This window comes from Heterodontus francisci, chromosome 8, assembly GCF_036365525.1.
Source record: "Heterodontus francisci isolate sHetFra1 chromosome 8, sHetFra1.hap1, whole genome shotgun sequence".
Taxonomy (NCBI): domain Eukaryota; kingdom Metazoa; phylum Chordata; class Chondrichthyes; order Heterodontiformes; family Heterodontidae; genus Heterodontus; species Heterodontus francisci.
In genome coordinates, this window is record NC_090378.1 from 36,724,672 (window position 1) to 36,749,613 (window position 24,942).

The 24,942-nt window shown below is 43.9% G+C and overlaps 1 protein-coding gene across 1 annotated transcript in view; it reads left to right on the forward strand.

The window, feature by feature from the left end:
- Positions 1-15,054, forward strand: part of pcsk9 (proprotein convertase subtilisin/kexin type 9) — a 28,201-nt gene extending 13,147 nt beyond the window's left edge. Inside the window, exons 11-12 of the mRNA XM_068036961.1 lie at positions 4,303-4,463; positions 11,960-15,054. Coding sequence (XP_067893062.1) covers positions 4,303-4,463; positions 11,960-12,163 — 365 coding nt within the window. The 3' untranslated portion in view covers positions 12,164-15,054. The remainder of the gene's footprint in view (positions 1-4,302; positions 4,464-11,959) is intronic.
- The last annotated feature ends 9,888 nt before the right edge of the window (positions 15,055-24,942 follow it).

Sequence of the window (24,942 nt, forward strand, 5' to 3'; positions counted from 1 at the left end):
ATATTGATGTCAAGAAGCTTGAGTAGATAATTGCACCACATGGTGTGCAGATTCCAGGTTTAACTCTTATTCTGTACTGAGGCAATTCCAGTGGTTGTACTATAATTGGCTTCAGCTTCTACAGATCCCAGAAACTGATTGCCAGGTTTCCTGCTTCCAATTCCTAGTCAGTGGCCCCTGCTGAAAGGCAGGCATGTGGATGTCCAGCCCAGGATTGGGCTCCACTTTGACCACCATGATTGAACTGATGTGAATACTCACAGCTCAAGTTCACGTGAGGCCCACAGGAATCCTGGCCTTCATCAAACTGTGTCCTATATTGCTGCCTTCATAAACAAAACAAAGAACAGTACAGCACAGGAACAGGCCATTCGGCCCTCCAAGCCTGCACCGATCATGATGCCTGTCTAAACTAAAACCTTCTGCGCTTCCGGGGACCATATCCCTCTATTCCCATCCTATTCATGTATTTGTCAAGATGCCTCTTAAATGTTGCTATCGTACCTGCTTCCACCACGTCCCCCGGCAGCAAGTTCCAGGCACTCACCACCCTCTATGTAAAGAACTTGTCTCGCACATCCTCTCTAAACTTTTCCCCTTGCACCTTAAACCTATGTCCCCTAGTAACTGACTCTTCCATCCTGGGAAAAAGCTTCTGACTCTCCACTAAGATGGATTTGTGGGAGGGGGTGGGGTGGGTATGGGGGAGGTGTTTCAAGTGGGGAAAGTAAGCGAAAATTGATCATGCAATGATGGGACTGATGTTAGATAAACTGGAATTGAACATATATTAGTGGACCCCATTTAGCTGTTTACAAAAAGCACTATGGGCTGAATTTTCACCAGGGAGTCGGGAAACAGAAGCCGGGTTTGTTTTCGGGTCAGAAACCCACCTCGGATGGGAAGCTAATTAACGGTCAGATTTTCACATGGGTAAGCTCTTAATTGACCGGTTTCCTCTTCAACTACAGCCAGTGGGGGTAGGAATGGAGGTGGGTCAGATGAAGTTTGGCACTGATTTAAACTCCTCATGGCAGCCATCACTGAGGCTGCTGGTTGTCCTAAGGAAGAAATCTTCAGTTTGTGCCAAAGCCTTCCACAGCACCAGGGGGAAGCGTGATGTCACAGGAGAGCCAGGGGCCTGGCACCCAGGGCAGGGCTGCCCCTCGCTTCATTGATGCTGACCTAAACCTAATGCTGGAGGCCGTGAGGAGGTCCAGCTCCTGGAGGGTGGCAGGAGGAGGCCACCCCATCGTGCAGCAAGGGCACCTTTCTGTTCATCTTCCTTTGCTTCCTCCTCCTCCTCTCTCACCTCCCCCTGCTTCTCTCCCGATGAGCTGTCTCCTTCCAGGGCCTCACTGTCCTCAAGGTCCACACCTCTCTGGAGGGCCATGTTATGGAGAATGCAGCAGGCTACCATAATGATTGAGACCTTTGCAGGAGGGTATTGCAGGGCACAACCGACTGGTCCAGGCACCGGAATTGCATCTCTAGAAGCCTGATGGCCTGCTCAATGGCTCTCCAGCTGAACAGGTGGCATTGGTTGTGTCACGTCTGTGCCTCTGTCTAGGGCTTCCGTAGGTGGGTGAGTACCGATATCTTTAATGGATATCCATTGTCCCCAATGATCCATCCACGCACTTTGGGATTTGGAGTGAAGCGCTGAGGCAGCCTGGACTGGCGGATGATGAAGGAGTCATGGCAGCTGCCAGGAAAACGAGTGCATACAAGGAGGAAGCTCTAGTTGTGGTCGCAGACCAGCAGAACATTGAGGGAGTGGAAGCCCTTCCTGTTTATAACTCTGACTGGCCAGTGACTGGAAACCTTGATGGCCACATGGGTGCAATCAATGATGCCCTGCAGTTGGGGGAATCCAGCAATGGTGGCAAAACCACTGCCCTCTGTCCCTGTGAGGCCATGTCTGTCGTGAAATGAATGTACAGTCCAGCTCTGGCAAAGAAGGCATCAGTGAACTGCGAGATGCAGTAGTGTGCAGCCATTTGTGAGATGCCGCCAAGGTCTACAGTTGATCCTTGGAAGGATCCAAAAGTGAAATTCAAGGCCGCAGTGACTTTGACGACTACTGGCGGGATATGACGACCAGTGCTGCGAGGTGTAGTGTCTTTGGCGATGAGGACTCTGACGTCTATGACCATCTGCCTGTAGAGTGGCAGCCTCCTGAGGCCCTGGGTCTCGGTCATCTCCAGGTAACTCTGTCTTCGGCAGTAGATCCTGTGTTGATGGTATGGCCTCCATTGCCTTTCTGTCCCCTTTCCTCTCCTGTGCCCTCCTGCTGCTCGGGGTTCCACCTTTCCTGTGGAGGGTGTTGCCCCTCATCGCCACTAGGCCCAAAATCTGACAGTCATGCCCCAATTGCCAGCTGCAGCCTTCCTCTTGGACAGGTGACCTCCCACTTGTCATTGGCAGCCTTGCCCTCTGCTCTTCTGCCCCTACAATGCCACGGGATGAGGTGATATCCCTGTTCAATGCCCGAGGACGGAGTGCCCACTCTCCCTGTCACCTGTGCAGTGCCAAGGGCACCTCCTTATCAAATGCTGAGCTCCCCTTTGCCCGTTGACCCTCTAGTGGGGGACGGGGTGATGCCCAGGGGCAGCCATGACTAGCCCCCCACTCTTTACCTGCCTCCCTTCAGCAGATCTGCAGAAGACACCTCCTGAAACCCATGCACCCCTTCAAAATTTCACCTTCCCCTCCAACAAGCTTTTAAAATATTTTCATTGGCCTCAACAGGAAGAAGAGCGGGATCCCTATCCCACCCTGTTTAACATTGCCGCACTGGGAACCATGTCCTGAAACTGATACACCAGCCAGCACCGGTATTTTCAGAGCTCCCCGCCTCCATTCCAGACTTCAGGGAGCCTGAAAATGCAGCCCTATAAGTCTGTCATTTTCCACTGAGGGCAAGAGATCTTACGTAGAACTTTATGATTGATTGCAATCTTGCTTTCAGATACTTGCTTTCAGCCAGTGATGATGGCGAACCCTATATTAAATGCCATTTAGTTTAGTTTTAGTTTAGAGATACAGCACTGAAACAGGCCCTTCGGCTCACCGAGTCTGTGCTGACCATCAACCACCCATTCATACTAATCCTACACTAATTCCTACCACATCCCCACCTGTCCCTATATTTTCTCTACCACCTACCTATACTAGGGGCAATTTCTAATGGCCAGTTTACCTATCAACCTGCAAGTCTTTGGCATGTGGGAGGAAACCAGAGCACCCGGAGGAAACCCACGCAGAAACAGGGAGAACTTGCAAACTCCACACAGGCAGTACCCGGAATTGAACCCAGGTCGCTGGAGCTGTGAGGCTGCGGTGCTAACCACTGCACCACTGTGCCATAACTATAAGTTGTGCAGTATATCGCTCTGGTGTTCTGAAGATCTTACCAGCACCTGCAATTGTTGCAGCAATGAGCTTTGAAATCTGAGCGAAGAGGGAGGTGTGATAGGAGGGAAGAGAAAGGAGAGCACAATCCTCTCTCAGCATAGAGAGAAAATCAGAGTTGGTAAACTCTGGCATGCCTCCTATTAGTTAGTTATAGATCAACATGTGGGAGGGGAAAGAGGATATTTGTGAAAAACATTGTGAGAGTAAAGGAGAATTAAGAATGTAAGGGATCAGCTGGCAATAGCATCAGCATGAATCATACCGGAACTGTAGTCGGAGACCACCTATCTATTGACCGGTAAATTTTGTATCAGTGGCATCCCCCCTAGAGTTCCTGAAGTTCTGCTTGCAGATAGTGGCTGTTCTATTCTAGAAAGCTTGTTGTTGAAGGATGATGCCAGAGCCAATCTTTACTCAGTCATACATTTATTTTACAGAGTAAAAAAACTATAAACATGCAGCTCCTTCACTCAAACCTGCCCCAATCTCAGTAAGTGTCTCCCTATATGTGCTCAAGTAGAACCCCAATTAATAGCCTCCACCTACATATAATTAAACAATTGATATACAATTAACAGTGGGAGAACCCAATGTATTTCATAAGTGTGGGGATTCCATGGTGCATATCAAACGTCTATGGAATACATGATGCACACATTGCAGAGCTTCAGAGAATCTGAAAATAGATGCAAGATGTACAGCCCTGCTTATCTATAAAGACTGCTTCAAGTCAGTAAAGACAGTGGTTGCAGACAGGTTCCATTTCACCTACTTCCCATAAAAGACACGCAAATTATGAAAAGAAATGCTTTTTGTGCGTGCGTGTGAATTAAGAAAACCCTCATGGCTCAGAAGGAAATAAATTAAAACTTCCATTCTTTGCAGGCTGTAGCTCACACTCCTATGCAAAGTTCAGTGATGCAACGATGCCTCGAGCAAACACTTGTGCAGGAAAAACGGAGATGACTTCACATGCTACCTGTTGCCAAGCACCAAGCCTCGAGTGTGAAGTGAAGGAACAGAGCTCGACAGGCTTCACAGAAAAGGTGAAATTATCTTTCAAATGTTGGGTGATTTAAAAAAAAAAATACAAACATGTAGAGCCATTTAAGGCACAACCACATTCTCAATGTAAGATGACTGAAAAGGGCAATGTGCAAATGTCGAAGATTCCCAATATAGATGTTGTTAAGATTAGTTTTGCTGAAGGAGAACTATACCTTCCAACGTGCACGTTAAATATTTACATTCGTAGAGGAACAACAAATCTTCACCAGTAGTAATTTTCTAAATGCTGTCAAATGGATTCATGAAGAAAACAAGGAGTAACCAGGCAAGTAATTAAGAGCCCTTTCTTTCACCTTCAAGCATGATCCGTTAATTCTTCAAGATACAGCAGCAGCAGCATTCCTAGTTTGTCATATTCCCGTACTTTCCTTAAATTTGCCTGAGTGGTCCCCATCAGAATTGATGCAAGCAATATAACACTACCAATTAGTTTTGCTGAGAATATGAATTTTCCATCATTCCCTTTCTGTAGAGAATTACAAAAGGAATGTGCTGCATTCCAGTATCATGGTCCTGACCTGCCATTGTCCAGTGAGTTTATACTTTCAAAAATACATCAATCCTCTTTAATTACTATTAAAATAAAATTATAAATATAACTGGTATTAGATTTCTGTCTGAGGTTTGCGCCTATCACACGCTTATCTACTGTAAAAGGTTTGAAGAAATTTATGTCGATACAATTTATCCAGTTAGCAAATAGAGTCAGGTGTAGCAGTGGCACAATTGATGGTTGATGTTAATGCTCCAGTGATACTGCTCAAGCTAAGCCAGTTTTTGGGAAGCAGGAAATCTTTAGATCGTTGCTGAAGAATTGACCCAGACATTACTTTTACCAGTACTACCTCTACAGTGTTCACCAGCAAACATCTCCATCTGCAAGCACCAGATGTTTTGTACACCAGGCATTCTTGGTTAGAATAAGACTGTCAATTTAGTGCCCAACTTTAAGCAGTTTTCTGCTGTGGGCTGTCGTCAATGAGGAACTGGCATGAAGATGCTAAACATATTTTGCATAAGATTCTTATAACCATCACAAAAAGATACTTTTCTATCCATTCAGCCTGGGTTGGATTTGAAACAATGCTGAAGGGGCATATAACCCATTCAAAATATGTGGCAAACAAGAACAAATGCTTAAAAACTGAATTGCAAAGCCCACAATGGTGCAGTGATTGCACTTTTATGAACATTCTCCGGATGTTAAATCTGGGTGTAGGGCAAAGGTGTTGGACAAACACAAGGAAGCAAGAAATAGGAGCAGGAGTGGAGCATATGGTCCATCGCGTCTGCTCCGCCATCCAAAACGATCATGGTTGATCTTAGGATTCAACTCCACGTTCCCACCCACTCGCCATATCCCTTGATTCCCTGAGACACCAAAAATCTCCCTAGACCAGCTTTAAATGTATTCAAAGATGGAACATCCACAACACTCTGGGGTAGAGAATTCCAGAGATTCACAACCCTTTGAGTGAAGTAATTTCTCCTCATCTCCGGCCTAAATGATCAGTCCCTTATCTTGAGTTTGTGCCCCCGTGTTTTAGATTCCCCGACCAGCAGAAACAATCTCTCAGTGCCTATCCAGCCCCTTTAGAATCTTATACCTTTCACAGATTCACAGAATCGTTACAGTGCAGAAGGAGACTATTCGGCCCATCGTGTCTGCACCAGCTCTCCGAAAGAGCAATTCACTCAGTTCCATTCCCCTGCCTTCTCCCCGTAACCCTGCACATTCTTCCTTTTCATATAACAGTCTAATTCCCTTTTGAATGCTTCAGTTGAAGCTGCCTAAACCACACTCTCAGGCAGTGCATACCAGACCTTAACCACTCTCTGGTTGAAAAAGTTTTTCCTCATGCCACTTTTGCTTCTCTTACCAAATACTTTAAACCTGTGCCCTCTCATTCTCAATCCTTGCATGAGTGGGGACAGTTTATCTCTATCAATAGTATTTTCTACCTGGCATCTGTCATAAGCACACTTTTTCTTCTTTATCTTAATCTCTACCTTTTGTCATCCAGGGAGCTCTGGATTTGTTTGCTCTACTTTTCCCCTTCAAGGGAACATACCTTGACTGTGCCCAAACTATCTCTTCTTTGAAGGTAGCCCATTGTTCAGCTACTGGTTTTCCTGCCAACTTTTGACTCCAATTTATTCGCCCCAGCTCCATTCTTAACCCATTGAAGTTGGCTTTTCCCCAGTTAATTATTCTTACTCTGGATTGTTCTTCGTCCTTTTCTATAGTTAGCCTAAACCTTGTGACAAAATGATCACTGTCCCCTACTCTCCTACTGATAACTTGATCCACTTGGAACTCTTGCCCCTCACTGCCCTTTACACTACTATTATCCCAGTCTATGTTTGGATAATTAAAGCCCCCTATTATAACTACCCTATAATTTTTGCACCTCTCTAATTTCCTTACAAATTTGTTCCTCCATGTCCTTCCCACTAGCTGGTGGCCTATAGACAACACCGAGCAATGTAACTGCACCTTTATTGTTCCTTAGCTCCAGCCAAATTGATTATGTCCTCGACCCCGCTGGGACATCTTTTTTCTCCAACACTGCAATGCTCTCCTTAATCAATACTGCCACCCCTCCCCCTTTTTTTCCCTTTCCTATCTTTCCTGAACACCTTTTATCCAGGAATATTTTACACCCAGTCCTGTCCTTCTTTAAGCCAGGTCTCTGTTATAGCCACATCATCATATTTTCACATGGCAATCTGCTCCTGTACTTCATCAATCTTATTAACCACACTTTGTGCATTCACATACCTGAACATTAACCCTGATTCAGACTTTATTACTTTCTCCCTTACTCTGACCCCACCTAATAACTTACTATTCCCTGCTCTTGTGCTATCCATCTCCCCCAGTGTTCTGTGTACCTTGGTATTCCTCTCTGATATTTGCTCCTGGTTCCCACACCTCTGACAAGTTACCAGTTTTACTTCCCTCCAGTCTGAGCTCCCTCTCAGGTTCCCCTCCCCCTGCCAATCTAGTTTAAACCCTCCCCAACAGCACTGACAAATCTCCCTGCAAAGATATTAGTCCCAGTCCTGCTAAGACGCAACCCGTCCATCTTGTACAGGTCCCACCTGCCCCAGAACTGATCCCAAAGCCTCAGAAATCTGATGCCCTGCCTCCTACCCCAGTTCTCCAGCCACGTGTTCAATGGGTCAATTCTCATATTCCTATGCTCATTCGCATGTGGAACTGGGAGTAATCCTGAGATTACTGCTTTTGAGGTCCTGCTTTTTAATCTCCTTCCTAGCTCCCTAAAATCTGTTTTCAGGATCTCATCCCCCTTCCTACGTATGTCATTGGTGCCAACGTGGACCATGACCTCTGTCTGTTCACCCTCCCCCAGAAGCATGTCCTGTAGCCGTTCCATGACATCCTTGACCCTGGCACCAGCGAGGCAACACACCATTCTGGAGTCCCGCCTCCGGCCACAGAAAAGCTTGTCTGTTCCCCTAACTAATTAATCCCCCATCACTATTGCTCTTCCACTCTTCTTCCTCCCCTCCTGGGCAGTTGAGCCACTTGTGGTGCCACAAACTTAGCACTGACTGCACTCCTCTGAGGAACCACAACCCTCACCATTATCCAAAATGGAAAACTGATTAGCAAGTGAGATCATCTTAGAGGACTCCTACACTACCTTCTTGGTTCTCTTAGATTGCCTGGCAGTCACCCATTCCCCATCTGCCTGCCTGCTCCTAACCTGTGGTGTCACCACCTTCCTAAATGTGCTATCCACGTAGTTCTCTGCCTCTTGGATGCACCACGGTGACTCCAGCCGCAGCTCAAGTGCCGAAACCTGGAGCTCAAGCTTGTGCAGCCGGGGATACTTCCTGCAGATGTGTTTGTCTGGGACACATGGTGGCTCCATGACATCCCACATGCCACAGGCTGTACATTCCACTTGGCAGAGCTGCTCTGCCATAGCTTAACTTTACAGACTATTTATTATAAGTAGAATAGCTTACCGGTTACTCACCAACCAGATCCTTCCACTGCACTGAAGAAAGAACTAAATATTGGAGAGCAAAAAAAGTAGAAAAAAAGGAGCACCTCCTCCCCCCTTCACTGAACTCGCCACTCACCAAACTTGTTTCTCCACACTAAGTTGCATTCTGCACTCTGTTTTGTTTCAATGAGATCACCGCTCATTCTTCTAAATGCTAGAGAATACTGGCCCAATTTACTTAGCCTCTCATCATAGGACAACCCCCTCAGCCCTGGGACCTATCTAGTGAACCTTTGCTGCACTGCCTCCAATGCAAGTATATCCTTTCTTAAATGTGGAGACCAAAACTGCACACAGTACTCCAGATGTGGTCTCAGAAAAACCCTGTACAATTGTAGCAATACTTCCTTATTCCTGTACTCCAATCCCCTTGCAATAAAGGCCAACATGCCATTTGCCATCCTAATTGCTGTACCTGCATGTTAACTTTGTGTGTTCCTTGTACAAGCACACCCAAGTCTCTTTGAACATCGACATTTACAAATTTCACACCTTTTAAAAAATATTCTGCTTTTCTATTCCTACCACCAAAGTGCATAACTTCACACTTCCCTACATTATACTCCATCTGCCATCTTGTTGCCCACTCACTTAACCTGTCTATAACTCTTTACTGTCTCTGTGTCCTCCCCACAGCTTACCTTTCCAACTACCTTTGTATCAGCAGCAAACTTAGATACATTACTCTCTGTTTCTTCACCTAAATCATCAATATAGATTGTAAATAGCTGAGGCCCCAGCACTGATCATTGCAACATTCCGCTATTTACTGCCTGCCAACTTGAAAATGCCCCATTTATGCCCACTTGTTGCTTCCTGTCTGTTAACCAATCATCTATCTATGCCAATATATTATCCCCAACTCCATAAGCCCTTATCTTGCCTGTTAACCTTTTGTGTGCTACATTATCGATTGCCTTTTGGAAATCCAGGTATACTACATCTACTGGTTCCCCTCTATCTATCCTATTGGTTATATCCTCAAAAAACTCTAAAATTTGTCAAACAGAATTTCCCTTTAGTAAAACCCTGTTGACTTGTTCGAATCATACTGTGTTTTTCTAAATGCATTGTTAAGACTTCTTTAATAGTTTCCAGCATTTTCCCAACAACTGATGTTAGGCTAATTGGTCTGTAGTTCCCTGTTTTCTCTTTCCCTCCTTTCTTGAAAAGCGGTGTAACATTTGCCAACTTCCAATCTGATGGGACCATTCCTGAATCTAAGGGAGTTTGGAAAATCACAGCTAGCGCATCTATTTTCTCTGCAACTATCTCTTTTAGAACCCTAAGGTGTAGGTCGTCAGGCCCTGGAGATTTGTCAGATTTTAGTCCCTTAAATTTCTCTAATACTTTTTCTCTGCTGATACAAATTTCCTTAATCTCACTCTTTTTAGCCTTTAGGTTACTGTCTATTTCTGGTATGAAGTTTTGTCGCCTACTGTGAAGACAGACACAAAATATTTGTTCAATGCCTGCCATTTCCTCATTTCCCAGTGATAATTTCTCCTGTCTCTGCTTCTAAGGGACCAACGTTTACTTTAGCTACTCTCTTCCTTTTGATATACCTATAAAAGCTCTTACAATATGTTGTTATATTACTGGCCAGTTTACGCACATTCTATTTTTCCCTTATCAACTTTTTGGTGGCCCTTTGCTGGTTTCTAAAACACTCCCAATCTTCTGAATTGCTACTCTTTTTTGCAACATTGTAAACCTTTTCTTTTGATCTACTATCCTTAATTTCCTGAGTGAACCACGGATGGGTCTTGCTTGCTGAATTTTTGTTTTTCAAAGGAATGTATTTTTGTCAAACATTTTGAATTGTTTCTTTAAAGGTTCCCCACTGTTCACTTATTGCCATACTTTTTAGTCTATTTACCCAATTTACCTTAGCCAGTTCTCCCCTCATGCCTATGTAATTGGCTTTTTTTAAGTTTAAGATTCTTGTTTGTGATTTGAGCATGCCACTTTCAACCTTAACATGGAATTCAATGGTATTATAATCACTGTTTCCCATTGGATCTTTTATTATGACAGTGCTAATTAACCCGTCTTCATTGCACAATACTAGATCCAAGATATCTTTATCCCTAGTTGGCTCCACAATGTATTGCTCCAAGAAACTGCTCTGAAAATATTCTACAAACTCATCTTCTAAACCACTCCAGCCAATTTAATTGTCCCAGTCTATATGAAGATTAAAGTCCCCCACAATTATTACATTGCATTTGTTACAAGCTCTAATAATTTCTTATTTAATGCTCAGTCCAATGGTATAACTACTGTTAGGTGGCCTATAAACTACTCCTACCAGTGATTCCTGATTCTTGCTATCCCTTATTTCCATCCATATCGATTCTACTTCATGACCTTCTGAGGCCAGAGACTTTCTCACTGATGCGCTTAAGTCATCGTTTGCCATCAGTGCTACTCCTCCTCCTTTGCTATTTTGTCTGTCTTTTCAAAATATTGTGTACCCTGGAATATTTATTCCCAACCTTGATCACCATGAAACCATGTCTCTGTAATGGTGATTAGCTCTAAATCAGATACCTCTATTTGTGCCACTGGTTCATCGATCTTATTGCAGATGCTTCAGATATAGAACCTATAATTTCATTGTTTTGCTTCTATTCCTTTCAATTACCTTATTTGCTGATGTACAATTTCTGTTAAACTCTCTGGCGCCTCCTGCCCCATTCTGCTTGTCTTTACCCATAGCGCTATACAGTTCCGATGCCTTGGCTTTTCTCTTTAGTTTTCTAAATCTCACCTCTCCCAAACCCCTCCCCCTCTAGTCTTATCTGATAGCTCACTCTTGAGTTTGTATGCGCTGTCCCTTCCTGCCATACCCTGATTATAATTACCCTTATGGGAACTTGCTCTCTTGCCTTATCTCCCTTTAAATTATCACATTTTTCCTCACTTGATCCCTTGCCCCCACCATTTAGTTTAAAGCCCTCTCTGTAGCCCTAGTTGTAGATAAAATCTCTTTACCAGCAGAACCTTCAGCAAATAGGTTCCTTTTTTTTATAACTTCCATCTTGCTATCTATGGGAAAACACAGGAAAGGATGCTTCTTGCAATTTTAATGGTGTCAGTTTGTAGCACAGTTCTACTGTTTCCATTGACCTAACTGCAAATCGAGCATGGCAACTTTTTGTTTTGATTGAGTTTTGTTTTTGTTTGGTTTGTACTAGTTTGAGTAGGCCCTCCTCCAATTTAACAGTTCCAACCCTTTAAGGAGAAACATTTGCTGCAACCCGGGGAGATTTGGCTCAGTGTAATCCCATTATTTCCAGTGGCCCACTTGAAATAGGACACTACACCTAAGGCAGTTGATTCCCTCGGGCAGGTAGTTGCCAGATGCCCATTGTCCAGATTGATTGTGTTGAATGGTTTGTTGTTCTGCTGACCTGTGTTTTAATTTCCAGGTAATGGTATCATGTGATGAAGGCTGGACACTGACTGGGTGCAGTGCATATTCCCATGGTTCTGTCACTCATGGAGCATACGCTGTGGACAACACATGTATGGTAATCTGTTCAGGAAAAGGGAAAGGTGCTGCAGCCATTGCCATTTGCTGTCGCAAGCAAAGAAGAGAATTGAAGTATGATCCCAACCTTAATTACAAATAAAATACATCCATTGGGTTGTCCCCTTCTCCCATTTCCTTTCTTGCAGGCAGAGACTCTTGCTGAGGTGTGATTTTATGGGAAACGGCAGCTCTCTGTTACCTTGCTGAAGTATAGCTATGCTTGATGCGTTAGACTAGATGGCAAGTGTTGATGAGCTGTTTGATTGTGGATTGCTGAGCTTAATCCTATCTTTATTCGACATTCAATTACTTTACACCAGTCACTGGATAGCAATTGGATGCAGGAAACTGCCTAATTTCAAACCCGCCCGCCCCTGCCAACATCTACTCCTATACAAAGGCCCTTGTAATGTTAAAAGACTACAGCTGTTTTGATTCAACCTTTTTTGGGGACTGCTCTTTTGTTTAATGCTCTATTAAAGAGGCGCTGTGCTGAAAGCCTATAAATTCTTTTACAAGAAAAAAGTGCAAATAGTAATATAATCAGTGATAATCAGTGAGCACAACATTGATCATGTTTGTTGTAATCATTTTCATCACAAGGAAAATAATCTTTGCAAATAGTGCCTGTCAGCTACTGCACACGGCTGAAATGAGGAAAGGTCACTATTTGCCATTCTGATACTCCATGACAAACGTGTTTATGTACTGATATACCATACACCCATCTCTACTGTGTCCTTTAATGACCATTTTTGCACCTGTCCCAAATTCACAGCTAAGTTTATTCAAAATCATCTACTGCAGCCAGCGGTACAAGGAAAACCACACATTTCCTCATGCTATACTCATTCTGATTCAGCCTACATGTGCTATTGTTTGCAATTTTCATTTAAGTGATTCATGGAGAAACAGCTAAATGAATAATGAAACTATTTCTGCACTCTTAGCAATATCATACCCATTTTGTTGAATGATCCCATTGAAATAATGGTTTATATATATTGTTAAAAGTAAGTTTTACATTGACACAAAATTTTCAGTTCCCATTAAGAGTTGATTAGGACCATGAGAGTTTTTCTTGTACTGCTGACTGCAACAGTCAGTTTTAAATTAACTGTTAGCTCTGAATCTGGACTGTTAAAACGGACAGTAGAGATGGCTGGTGCAATATGTTTGCACTTCAAACTATGCATCATGGAGTAGCAGGAAGCATGATTCCTGCTGAAACTTAGAAAAAGATAATAGCAATAGGAAAATTTCACATCCTTTTGTTTGTGTGGGTGGAGGGAAGAAGACAGAGCAATATCTACAGTTTCTTCACTGAACTAGTAATTGTCATTTTCTAGTTCGGAAAAAAAACACGAGGACACCAGAAAAATCTTAGTCCACAACAGTGAAAACTCCACCTCCGTTGCTTATTTTGTATGTTTAATATTTGTTTTTAAATTGCTATCATTTTATCAATTTTTCAAGGATTTATTTCCCTCCTTAAATGCGAATCTCACTCTGTCTACTACCTGCACCACAGTGAGATGATTTGGAAAGGTGCTTACCTCTTAGGTTTTGTCCACTTCTACTCTTTAAGGCACCCACCACAACAGCAATTGTGAATGACACCAACATAGTCTTTGATCTCTTAATGCTGTAGGAAGTGTACAAGAGGTTGGGGGGGAAGAGAACTTGAATGCCAGTATCATGCCTCTTCCCTTGTTAGCTCAGCTAAGCTAAGCTAAAGAACCCGGATGGAGAAACATAGCCCTCACGTGCACAGATTTTAAATAATTACAGCACTAAATAGGGGTGCAGTTTATGGAGCAGAAAGGTCCCTTGTCTGTGCAGTTAGCCAGTTTTGGCAATGGTTAAGATTTGGACACTGCAACTTGCCCCAGTCTCACTGGACAAAGGAGGAAAGAGATTCAGTAAAGAGTTCTTGTCGGAAGAACACCTATGTGGATCTTGGGGCTCAGCCTGATGACCCCTGTGGCCAAATTACCTGCTGATGTGCACTGTCCATGCTCATGCAGGAAAAACAGCAACTTAGAGAATATATTGAAAAGTTACCAGCAGCGCAGAACTGTACCCCACCCCAATTTGAGTCATTGCTTTCAGGAGAGGTCAAATGAGCAGAGAAATTGAGAAAATATATAGCACCTAGGCCAATAGACTAATGACTGCAAGTTTCTGGAATTTCTTCATGAGCAAAGGTTTTTTTTTGAAATTTTTATTCATTCACAGGATGTGGGTGTTGCTGGCAAGGCCAACATTTATTATTCATCCCTATACAACTGATTTAACTGCTCTCTGGTTTATTAGGCCATTTCAGAGTTAACCACATTGCTGCCCAGTCTGGGGCCACATACAGGCTAGACCGGGTAAGGATGGCAAATTTCCTTCCCGAAAGGACATTAGTTTACCAGATGGATTTTTATGATAATCAAGTAGTTGCATGGTCACCATTACTGAGACTATCTTTTAGTTCAGGTTTATTTAATTCATGGAATTTAAATTCCCCAATTGGGATTAGTCCGGGTCACTGGATTACTGGTCCAGTAACAGAACTACTATGCTACTATATCCCTTAAACAAACATTTTAAAGATATTTTGCATATGTGAAAGAACATACTTTCATTGGGAAAGAAATTCATTTCTCAGCAGAGAAGGTTCGCTATAATTCCAGATGACCACTGATTCTATAATTCCCATTTTATTGGGTGCTGGAAGATTAAAAGCGGTGGCGCAGTTGTGTTTTATTGGTATTCAAAGTGCTGAATGTCTCAAAACTAAGTTACTACCCAGCTGCCTTCATTACAACAAATGTTTATTAATAGCAAAGATATTCCCTCCATTCAATAATAAAACCACCGTGTATGTAAAGAAATTATCAACATCAGAATATTTCAATCTTGCACCAAACTCTCACTCCTAATATTTGTAAATACTTGAGAACGTATGATTATATTCTACATTTTTGTACTGATTTTTGTATGCTTGACATTTTTTTTATTAATAAAAAGCTAAAATCCCTTCGTTGGTATGAATTTTTTCTTCTATCTCCAGCACAGATTGGCATAGAATGAGCAGACAAATTGCAACTCCTTTACCATCAGCACTCTTTTAAACAAAAAAGGGCATTATATGCATGCTGGTCATGTTTAACATGGCAATTGCAGATTTTCAATCCGCCTTTGTTAAATTTCATGGTTACGGTCAGGTCATTGAGGTGCCAAGTAGACTAAATGAATGAAACAATCCTATGTCCAGTAATGGGAATAAAATTTTGAAAGTTGTTTTAAGCTTTCAATAATCAATTTTTTTTTTACTTCCCTTTCTTTATATTCTACAAGCAAGTGGTGTTCAGAAGTGCAAGCTCACCTTTAGATATTCTCTCTTGTATGGAAGCAATTGCATTCGCTCCAAGCTGTCCCTCTGATGACTAATTAGCAACTTGCTGTATGTAGTGTTTCAGATATAAAGCTGGGGTTAGGTGGCACAATGTATCAGAACATTAGGATGAAAGGTGTGATCCACGGCAACCACGTCTGCAGTAAGTTTCTATGGCTCAAGGATCTTCAGCTCAGAGTAGATGAGCTGGAGGCCGAACTACAGACACTGTGATGCGTCAGAGAGGGGGAAAGTTACCTGGACACATTGTTCCAGAAGGCAGTCACACCCGATAGGATAGTGTCTCCTGGTTTGGTCAGTGGTCAGGGACACGGGGTTGTGACTGCAAGTGAGGCAGGTAACGGGATCGAGAAAGCAGAAGTGGAGGAGCCTTAGCCCTTGCAATTGTCCAACAGGTTTGAGGATCTTTCAACTTGTATGGATGAGAGCAAGGGCTTCAGGGTGGATGACCAAACTGACCATGGCACTGTGATGCAGGAAGCCAATCAAGCAGGTGGGGTAAATAGGAATGTAGTGGTAATAGGAGATAGTACAGTCAAGGGGATAGCCATAGTTCTCTGCAGCAGAGAGCAAGAATCCAGAAGGCTGCGTAGTTTGCCCGGTGCCAGGGTTCGGGATATCTGCCCAGGGCTGGAGAGGAACTTGCAATAGGAGGGGGAGGATCCAGTTGTCATAGTCCACGTGGTATCAATGACATAGATAGGACAGGGAAAGAGGTTCTGCATAGGGAATATGAGCAGCTTGGGGCTAAATTAAAAAGCAGAACCTTAAAGATCATCTCTGGATCGTTACCTGAGCCATGAGCAAATTGGCATAGAGTAATTAAGATTAGGGCTCAAAGATTGGTGTGTGAGAAAGGGGTTTTGATTTATGGGGCACTAGCATCCGTACTGGGGAAAGTGGGAGCTGTACTGTTGGGACAGTCTTCACCTGAACCATGCTGGGACCAGGGTTTTGGCAAGTTGTATAACTAGGGGGTGGAGAAGGTTTTAAATTAAATGGTGGGGGTAAGGGATGATGTGAGAGGAGATGTGGCAAATCAAAGGGAAACAACGAGGTGATAGAGCAGAGTCGCGATTTGGGTAATGAAAACCAAAGTGTGGCAGGAAGGGAGAGAGCATACAAAAGTAAGAGTGCACTAGCACATTAGGTCAAAGAGTGCAGAATTTTTTTTTAACTCATTCATGGGATGTGGGCATCGTTGGCTATGCCAGCATTTATTGCCCATTCCCAAAAAGAGATTTAAAGGCTCGGTATCTGAATGTACGCGGCATTTGTAACAAAATGGATGAATTGTTAGCACAAATAGAAATAAACATGAATGACCTGATAGACATTACAGAGACATGGTTGCAAGGTGACCAAGGCTGGGACATGAATATTGAAGGATATTTGACATTTCAAAAAAGATAGGAAGCTAGAAAAAGGTTGTGGGGTAGCTTTGTTAATTAAGTATGTCATTAGTACCATAGTGAGAGATGACCTTAGCTCGGAAGAACAAAATGCAGAATCAGTTTGAGTAGAGACAAGAAATAGAAAAGGTAAGAGGTCACTTGTGGGAGTAGTTTATAGTTGCTTCACTATCGGAGAGTATACAGGAAGACATAAATGGGACGTGTCGGAAAGGTACCACAATATTCATTGGTGACTTTAATCTACATGTAGATTGGATGAATCAGATTGGCAAAGGTAGCCTGGAAAATGAGTTCATAGAGTATATTTGGGACAATTTCTTAGAGCAGTACATTCGAGAGCTAACCAGGGACCAAGCTATTCCAGACCTGGTAATGTGCAATGATGCAGGATTAATCAATAACCTCCTGGTAAAGGAGTCTCTAGGCGATAGCAATCATAACATGATAGAATTTCATGTTCCGTTTGAAGGCGAGAAGTGTGGATCTAGGCCTAGTGTTTTAAATGTAAATTAAGGTAATTACAAGGGTATGAAGGCAGAACTAACTAAAGTGAACTGGGAAACTTGGTTAAAAGGTTGGACAGTAGAGATGCAGTGGCAAACTTTTAAGGTGATATTTCATAACATCTCGGCAAAGATTTATCCCCATGAGAAAGAAAGATTCTTTGAGAAGGATGAATTATCTGCGGCTAAATAAGGAAGTTAAGGATAATATCAAATTAAAAGAAAACTATACAAATCTGCAAAGATTAGTGGCAGGTCAGAAGATTGTCAGTTCTTAAAATCTGTCCAAAGAATGAGAAAAAAACTAATAAAGAGGAAGAAAGTAGAGTATGAGAGAAAACTAGCTGGCAATATAAAAATGGATAGTAAGAGTTTGTACAAGTATTTAAATAGGAAAAGAGTAACTCAAGCTAGTGTTGGTCCTCTGGAGAGTGAGTCTGGGGAATTGATAATGGAAAACAATGAAATGGCAGAGGTGTTGAACGGGTATTTTGTGTCTGTTTTCACTATAGAAGACTTAGAAAACCTTCCAAAGATACTTGAAAATCAAGAGGTGAAAGGGGGGGGAGGGGAGGAGGAGGAATTTAAACCAATCACCATCGCCATGGAAAAGGTGCTGAGAAAACTATTAGACCTAAAGGCTGACAAACCTCCAGGGCCAGATGGCCTGCATCCTAGTGTCTTAAAAGAAGTGGCTGCAGTGATGAGAGGCTTTCATTATAATCTTCTAAAATTCCTTAGATTCTGGAAGGGTCCCAGTGGATTTTAAACTAGCAAATGCAACACCTTTATTCAAGGAAGGAGAGAGACAGAAAGCAGGAAACTATAGGCCAGTTAGTCTATCTGTCTGGTCCCTAGCATAGCGGAGAGGCTTCCTGCACTGACACTACCATCAGCACTGGGGAGCCAGCACCGGACTACCTGCAGACAGTCAGTAGTCAGGCTACACTAACAGCAGCAGTCACCGGGGCCCGCGGAGAGGCCTACCTGCCCCGGCCGGGGCACAGCAGGGCTGCAGTCGGAGATTAGCCCGGTGCTGCACACCCGGGGACATCACAGAGGCATGGGGCGGGTGTGTGGGCCCGAGGACTGGTTACAGGCCTGGGATTGGCGGAGCCCCGCGTTGGAGATTTCCGAGGTCAGCGACTCACATCGACAGCGGCTTCTTCCTTGAGGTAACATCCGAAAGCGCGATTAAAGATCCGAGAGCGGCCATCTTTGGGAGGGGCTGCGAGGTCGCAGTGCTGCTGGTAAGGTCAAAGTGCGGGCTTTGGTGTACGTCGGACCTCTGAGGAGGGTGATTATTGACCAGGTAAGGCTTAGTTTTTGTTTTATTCCCAATTTCTGTCTTTCTTTCTTTTAAGCCAGAAGTAACGCGAGGGGTGGAAATGGTAGTCAGTGGGGTAGTATGCTCCTCCTGTGAAATGTGGAAGATCAGGGAGAAGTCAAATGTCCCTGATGACTACGTTTGCAGGAAGCGTGTCCAACTGCAGCTCCTTTCAGATCACATGGATCGGTTGGAGCGGCAGTTGGACTCACTGAGGTGCATACAGGAGTCAGAAAGTATCATAGATAGGAGTTTCAGGGAGGTGGTCACACCGCAGGTTCAGCCAGATAGATGGGTGACCACCAGGAGGGGCAGGCAGGTAGTGCAGGAGTCCCCTGTGGCTATTCCCCTCAATAACAAGTATGCTGTTTTGGATACTGTTGTGGCGGGGTGGTGGCCTCTCAGGGGAAAGCAGCAGCAGCAGCCAGGTCAATGGCACCACAGAGGGCTCTGTTGTACAGCAGGGAAGGTCAAAGTGTAGGCGAGCAGTAGTGATAGGGGACTCTATATTCAGGGACACAGATAGGCATTTCTGTGGCTGCGCGCGAGAATCCAGATGATGTATTGTCTCCCTGGTGTCAGGGTCAAGGATGTCTCTGAGCGGGCACAGGGCTTTCTGAAAGGGGAGGGTGAGCAACCAGAAGTCGTGGTCCATATTGGTACAAACAACCTAGGCAGGAAGAGAGATGAGGTCCTGCAAAGTGAGCATAGGGAATTAGGCAGAAGGTTAAAAAGCAGGACCTCTAGGGTCGTAATCTCAGGATTACTCCCCGTGCCATGTGCTAGTGAGAGTAGGAATAGGAGGATAAGGCAAATGAATGCGTGGCTGAAGAGCTGGTATAGGCGGGAGGGCTTCAGCTACTTGGACCATTGGGATCTCTTCTGGTGCAGAGGTGACCTGTACAAGAGGGACGGGTTGCATCTGAACTGGAATGGGACCAATATCCTTGCGGGGAGGTTTGCTAGTACTACTTGGGAGGGTTTAAACCAGTCTGGCAGTGGGGTGGGACCCTAAGTAGTAGTCTCTCCGATGAGATAGTTGAGGCAAATGTAGAGGTTAAAGCAAGCAAGTTCAGTAGGCAGGCCGGGCAGGGGCAGGACAGGGAGCATGGAAGGTCTGGTGGGCTAAACTGCATTTACTTTAATGCAAGAAGTCTTACAGGTAAGACAGATGAACTCAGAGCATGGATCAGTACATGGGATTGTGATATTATAGCTGTTACGGAAACGTGGTTGACGGATGGACAGGACTGGCAGCTCAATGTTCCGGAGTACCGATGCTTCTGGTGTGACAGAGGTGGAGGTAAGAGAGGAGGGGGAGTTGCATTATTGATTAGGGAGGATATCACGGCAGTACTTAGAGAGGAGATCCCGGGGGGAACGTCCAGCGAGGCCATATGGGTAGAATTTAGAAATAAGAAAGGGGTGATCACTTTGATGGGATTATACTATAGGCCCCCCAATTGTCAGAGGGAATTGGAGGAGCATATATGTAGGTAAATCACAGATAGGTGTAGGAATTATAGGGTTGTAATAGTAGGCGATTTTCACTTCCCTAATATTGACTGGGACTGCCTTAGTGCTAAGGGATCAGTGTGCCCAGGATTTATTAAGTGTGCCCAGGATAGTTTTCTGAAGCAGTATGTGGATGGCCCTACTAGAGAAGGGGCTACACTCGACCTCCTCTGAGGAAATGAGACTGGGCAGGTGGTTGATGTGTCAGTGGGGCAGCACTTTGGGACCAGTGACCATAAATCTATTAGCTTCAAGATAGTTATGGAAAAGGATAGGACTGGTCCTCAAGTTGAAGTCCTAAATTGGGGGAAGGCTAATTTCGATGGCATCAGACAGGAACTCTCAAAAGTTGAATGGGAGAGGCTGTTTACAGGTAAAGGGATGTCTGGCAAGTGGAAGCTTTTAAAAGTGAGATAGGAAGAGTTCAGGGCCGGCCTGTTCCTGTTAGATGGAAGGGCAAGGCTGGCAAGTTTAGGGAACCTTGGTTGACTAGGGATATTGAGGGTCTGGTCAGGACAAAGGAGGAGGCATGTGTCAGGTATAGGCAGCTGGGATCAAGCGAGTCCCTCGAGGAGTATACGGGATGTAGGAGTACACTTAAGGAGGAAATTAGGAGGGCGAAAAGGGGCCATGAGATTTCCCTGGCAGATAAGATAAAGGAGAACCCTAAAAGATTCTATACGTATATTAAGAGTAAAAGGGTAGCTAGGGAGACAGTAGGCCCCCTTAAGGATCAGTGTAGTAATCTATGTGTGGAGCCACGGGAAATGGGCGAGGTCTTAAATGAATACTTCTCGTCTGTATTTATCGTGGAGAAGATCATGGAAGCTAGTGAGTTCAAGGGAGGGAACTGCGACATCCTGCAGCATATCAACATTACAAAGGAGGAGGTGTTGGAGATTTTGAAGCGCATTAAGGTGGATAAACCACCAGGCCTGACCAGGTGTATCGTAGGATGCTATGGGAAGCAAGGGAGAAGATTGCTGCGGCCCTGGCAGAGATTTTTGGACCATCGTTAGCCACGGGTGAGGTACCGGAAGACTGGAGGATAGCTAATGCTGTGCCTTTATTTAAGAAGGGCAGCAGGGATAAGCCAGGGAACTACAGGCCAGTAAGCCTTACATCAGTGGTGGGAAAGTTATTGGAAGGGATTCTGAGAGACAGGATTTATATGCATTTGGAAAGGCATGGTCTGATTAGGGATAGTCAGCATGGCTTTGTGCGTGGGAAATCATGTCTCACGAATTTGATTGAGATTTTTGAGGAGGTGACCAAGAGGATTGACAAGGGCAGGATGTTGTCTACATGGACTTTAGCAAGGCCTTTGACAAGGTCCCGCATGGTAGGCTGGTCCGGAAGGTTCGAACACATGGGATCCAGGTGAGCTAGCCAATTGGATACAAATATGGCTTGGTGATAGGAGGCAGAGGGTGGTAGTGGAGGGTTGTTTTTTTACATTGGAGGCCGGTGACCAGTGGTGTGCCGCAGGGTTCGGCATTGGGCCCTCCGTTGTTTGTCATATATATTAATGACTTGGATGAGAATGTAAGGGGCATGATTAGTAAGTTTGCAGATGACACCAAAATTGGTGATATAGTGGACAGTGAATGCGGCTGTCTAAGGTTACAACAGGATATAGATCAACTGGGAAAGTGGGCAAGGAATTGGCAAATGGAATTTACTGTATATGTGCTGCCCTGGTTTAACTTTCCAAAATGCATCACTTTGTACTTGTCTGCAATAAATTCCATTTGCCAATCCCTTGCCCACTTTCCCAGTTGATCTATATCCTGTTGTAACCTTAGACAGCCTTCTTCACTGTCCACTATATCACCAATTTTGGTGTCATCTGAAAACTTACTAATCATGCCCCTTACATTCTCATCTAAGTCATTAATACATATGACAAACAACAGAGGGCCCAGCGCCGAACCCTGCGGCACACCACTGGGAGACAGTGAATGGCAGGGCCCTGGGGACTGTTGTTGAGCAGAGTCACCTTGGGGTGCAAGTACATAGTTCCCTGAACGGGGCAACATGGGTAGACAGGATGGTGAAGGCGGCATATGGCATGCTTGCCTTCAGCGGCCAAAGCATTGCGTACAAGAGTTGGGACGTCATGGTACAGTTGCACATAACGTTGGTTAGGCCGCACTTGGAGTACTGTGTGCAGTTCTGGTCGCCGCACTACAGGTAAGATGTGATTAAGCTACAGGGAGTGCAGAAAAGATTCACAAGGATGTTGCCTGGTTTGGAGGGCTAGAGTTATAAAGAGGGATTGGATAGGCTGGGTCTGTTTTCCCTGGAGCGAAGGAGGCTGAGAGGGGACATGATAGAGGTATATAAAATTATGAGAGGCATAGATAGGGTAGATAGCCAGAGTCTGTTTCCCATGGTAGGGGTGACTAAAACTAGAGGGAGGAGGTTTAAAGGGGATCAAAGGGTTAAAATTTTCACACAAAGAATAGTGGGTATCTGGAAATGAGCTGCCAGAGGTGGTGGTGGAGGCAGGAACAGTAGCAACATTGAAGAGGCATCTGGACAGATACTTGAATGAGCAAGGCATAGAGGGATATGGAATTAACACAGGCAGGTAGGATTAGTATAGATAGGCATTATGGTCGGCATGGACGTGGTGGGCCGAAGGGCCTGTTTCTGTGCTGTGCGACTCTATGACTATTAGGAAATTACTAGAATCCAGTATTTGGGAGATTATAGCAGTATACTTAGAAAATCATAATCGGAACAGACACAGTCAACATGGTTTTGTGAAAGGGAAATTGTGTTTCACTAATTTATTGGAGTTCTTTGAGGAAGTAATAAGCAAGGTGGATAACCGGGAACCTGTAGATGTGGTGTACTCGGATTTCCAAAAGGCAGTTGATAAGATGGCATATCAACGGTTACTACACAAATTAGGAGCACATGGTGTAGAGGGTAACATATTAGCATGGATAAAAGACTGGTTAGCTAACAGGAAGTAGAGAGTAGGGATAAATGTATCCTTTTTGGTTTGGCAAACTGCAACAAGTGGAGTACCACAGAGATCAGTGCTAGGGCTGCAACTATTTACAATTTATATCAATGACTTGGATGAAGGTATGGTAGATAAATTTGCTGATGACACCAAGATAGGAAGGAAAGCAAGTTGTCAAGAGGAAGTACAGTCTACAAAGATAGAATGAGTTAAATGAGTGGGCAAAAATTTGGCAGATGGAGTATAATGTGGGAAAATATGAACTTGTCCACTTTGGCAGGAAGAATAGAAAAGTTGTATATTATTTAATTGGAGACAGACTGCAGAGCTCGGTGGTACAGAGGGATCTGGGTGTCCTGGTACATGAATCACAAAAGGTTAGAATGCAGATACAGCAAGCGGTTAGGAAGGCGAATGGAATGTTGGTGTTTATTGCAAGGGAAATACAGTATAAAAGTAGGGAAGTTTTACTGCAGTCGTATAGGACCTTGGCGAGAACCACATCTGGAGTACTGTGTACAGTTTTGGTCTCATTTGTAAAAGGATATAATTGCATTAGCAGTTCAGAGAAAGTTCACTCAACTAATTCCAGGATGAAGGGCTTATCTTATGAAGAAAGGTTGAACAAGTTTGGCCTATACCCATTGGGGTTTAGAAGAATGAGGTGATCTTATTGAAACATAAGATCCTGAGGGGACTTGATGGAGTGGATACCTCTTGTGGGGGAGACTAGAACTAGGGGACACAGTTTAAGAATAAGAGGTCTCCCTTTTAAGACGGAGATGAGAGGAATTTTTTTTCCTTTAAAGGGTCGTTAGTCTGTGGAATTCTTTCCCCCAGAAAGCAGTGGAGGCTGAGTTGGATAGATTTTTGACAGACAAGGGAGTCAAGGGCTACTTTGGAGCGGGGCAAACAGGAAAGTGGAGTTGAGGCCACAACCATTTCAGCCATGATCTTATCGAATGGCCTACTCCTCCTCCTAAGTCCTATGTGTTCTAATGAAAGGTCATCGACCTGAAATGTTAACCGTTTCTCTCTCCACAGATGTTGCCAAGACCTGCTGAGTATTTGCAGCACTTTGTTTTTATTTCAGATTTCCAGCATCCACAATATTTTGCTTTTATATCAGAACATTAGGATCCTTCTTTGTTTTAGGCAGTAGTCTTCTGTAATCATTGAAACTTTGATCTGATGGAAACACCTGTTTCACCTTTCCTCCAAAGATGGGAATGTATTGCATGAGAAATGGTGTCATCACACTCCACAATAAAACGTCATGACTTAAAAAGGAAAATAACATTCTGCTTGCCCATACCTCCTCAAAGTACAAACAGAATTCAAAACTTTTAACGATAAGGGATATATTATCTCAAAAACTTACTGCTTGTCATTTAGCTTCTTTTTTATACCTGAGTCTGCTGTGCTTTTTCTTTTGGGCTTAAGAATTTAGGTTGACATTTCAGTAATGAGGGATTGTGATGAAACATGAAACTGAATCTATAAAACATGTTGGGATGCCCTGAGGATGTTAAAGGTGTGAGATAAATAAAAGTTCTTTCCTTCCTGTGTTGAAGCAGGTTGCCTTTGCTTCCCCCCACCCCATCCCCCCCAAAAACAAAGCATGTTGTCATGCCAATGTGCTTTGTTGAATGATAATTTTCTTAAATCCACTGACTGGAGACCTGAATTTATATTTTTAAGAAATTTTAAAAGGAACAGATAAAAGATGACTTTAC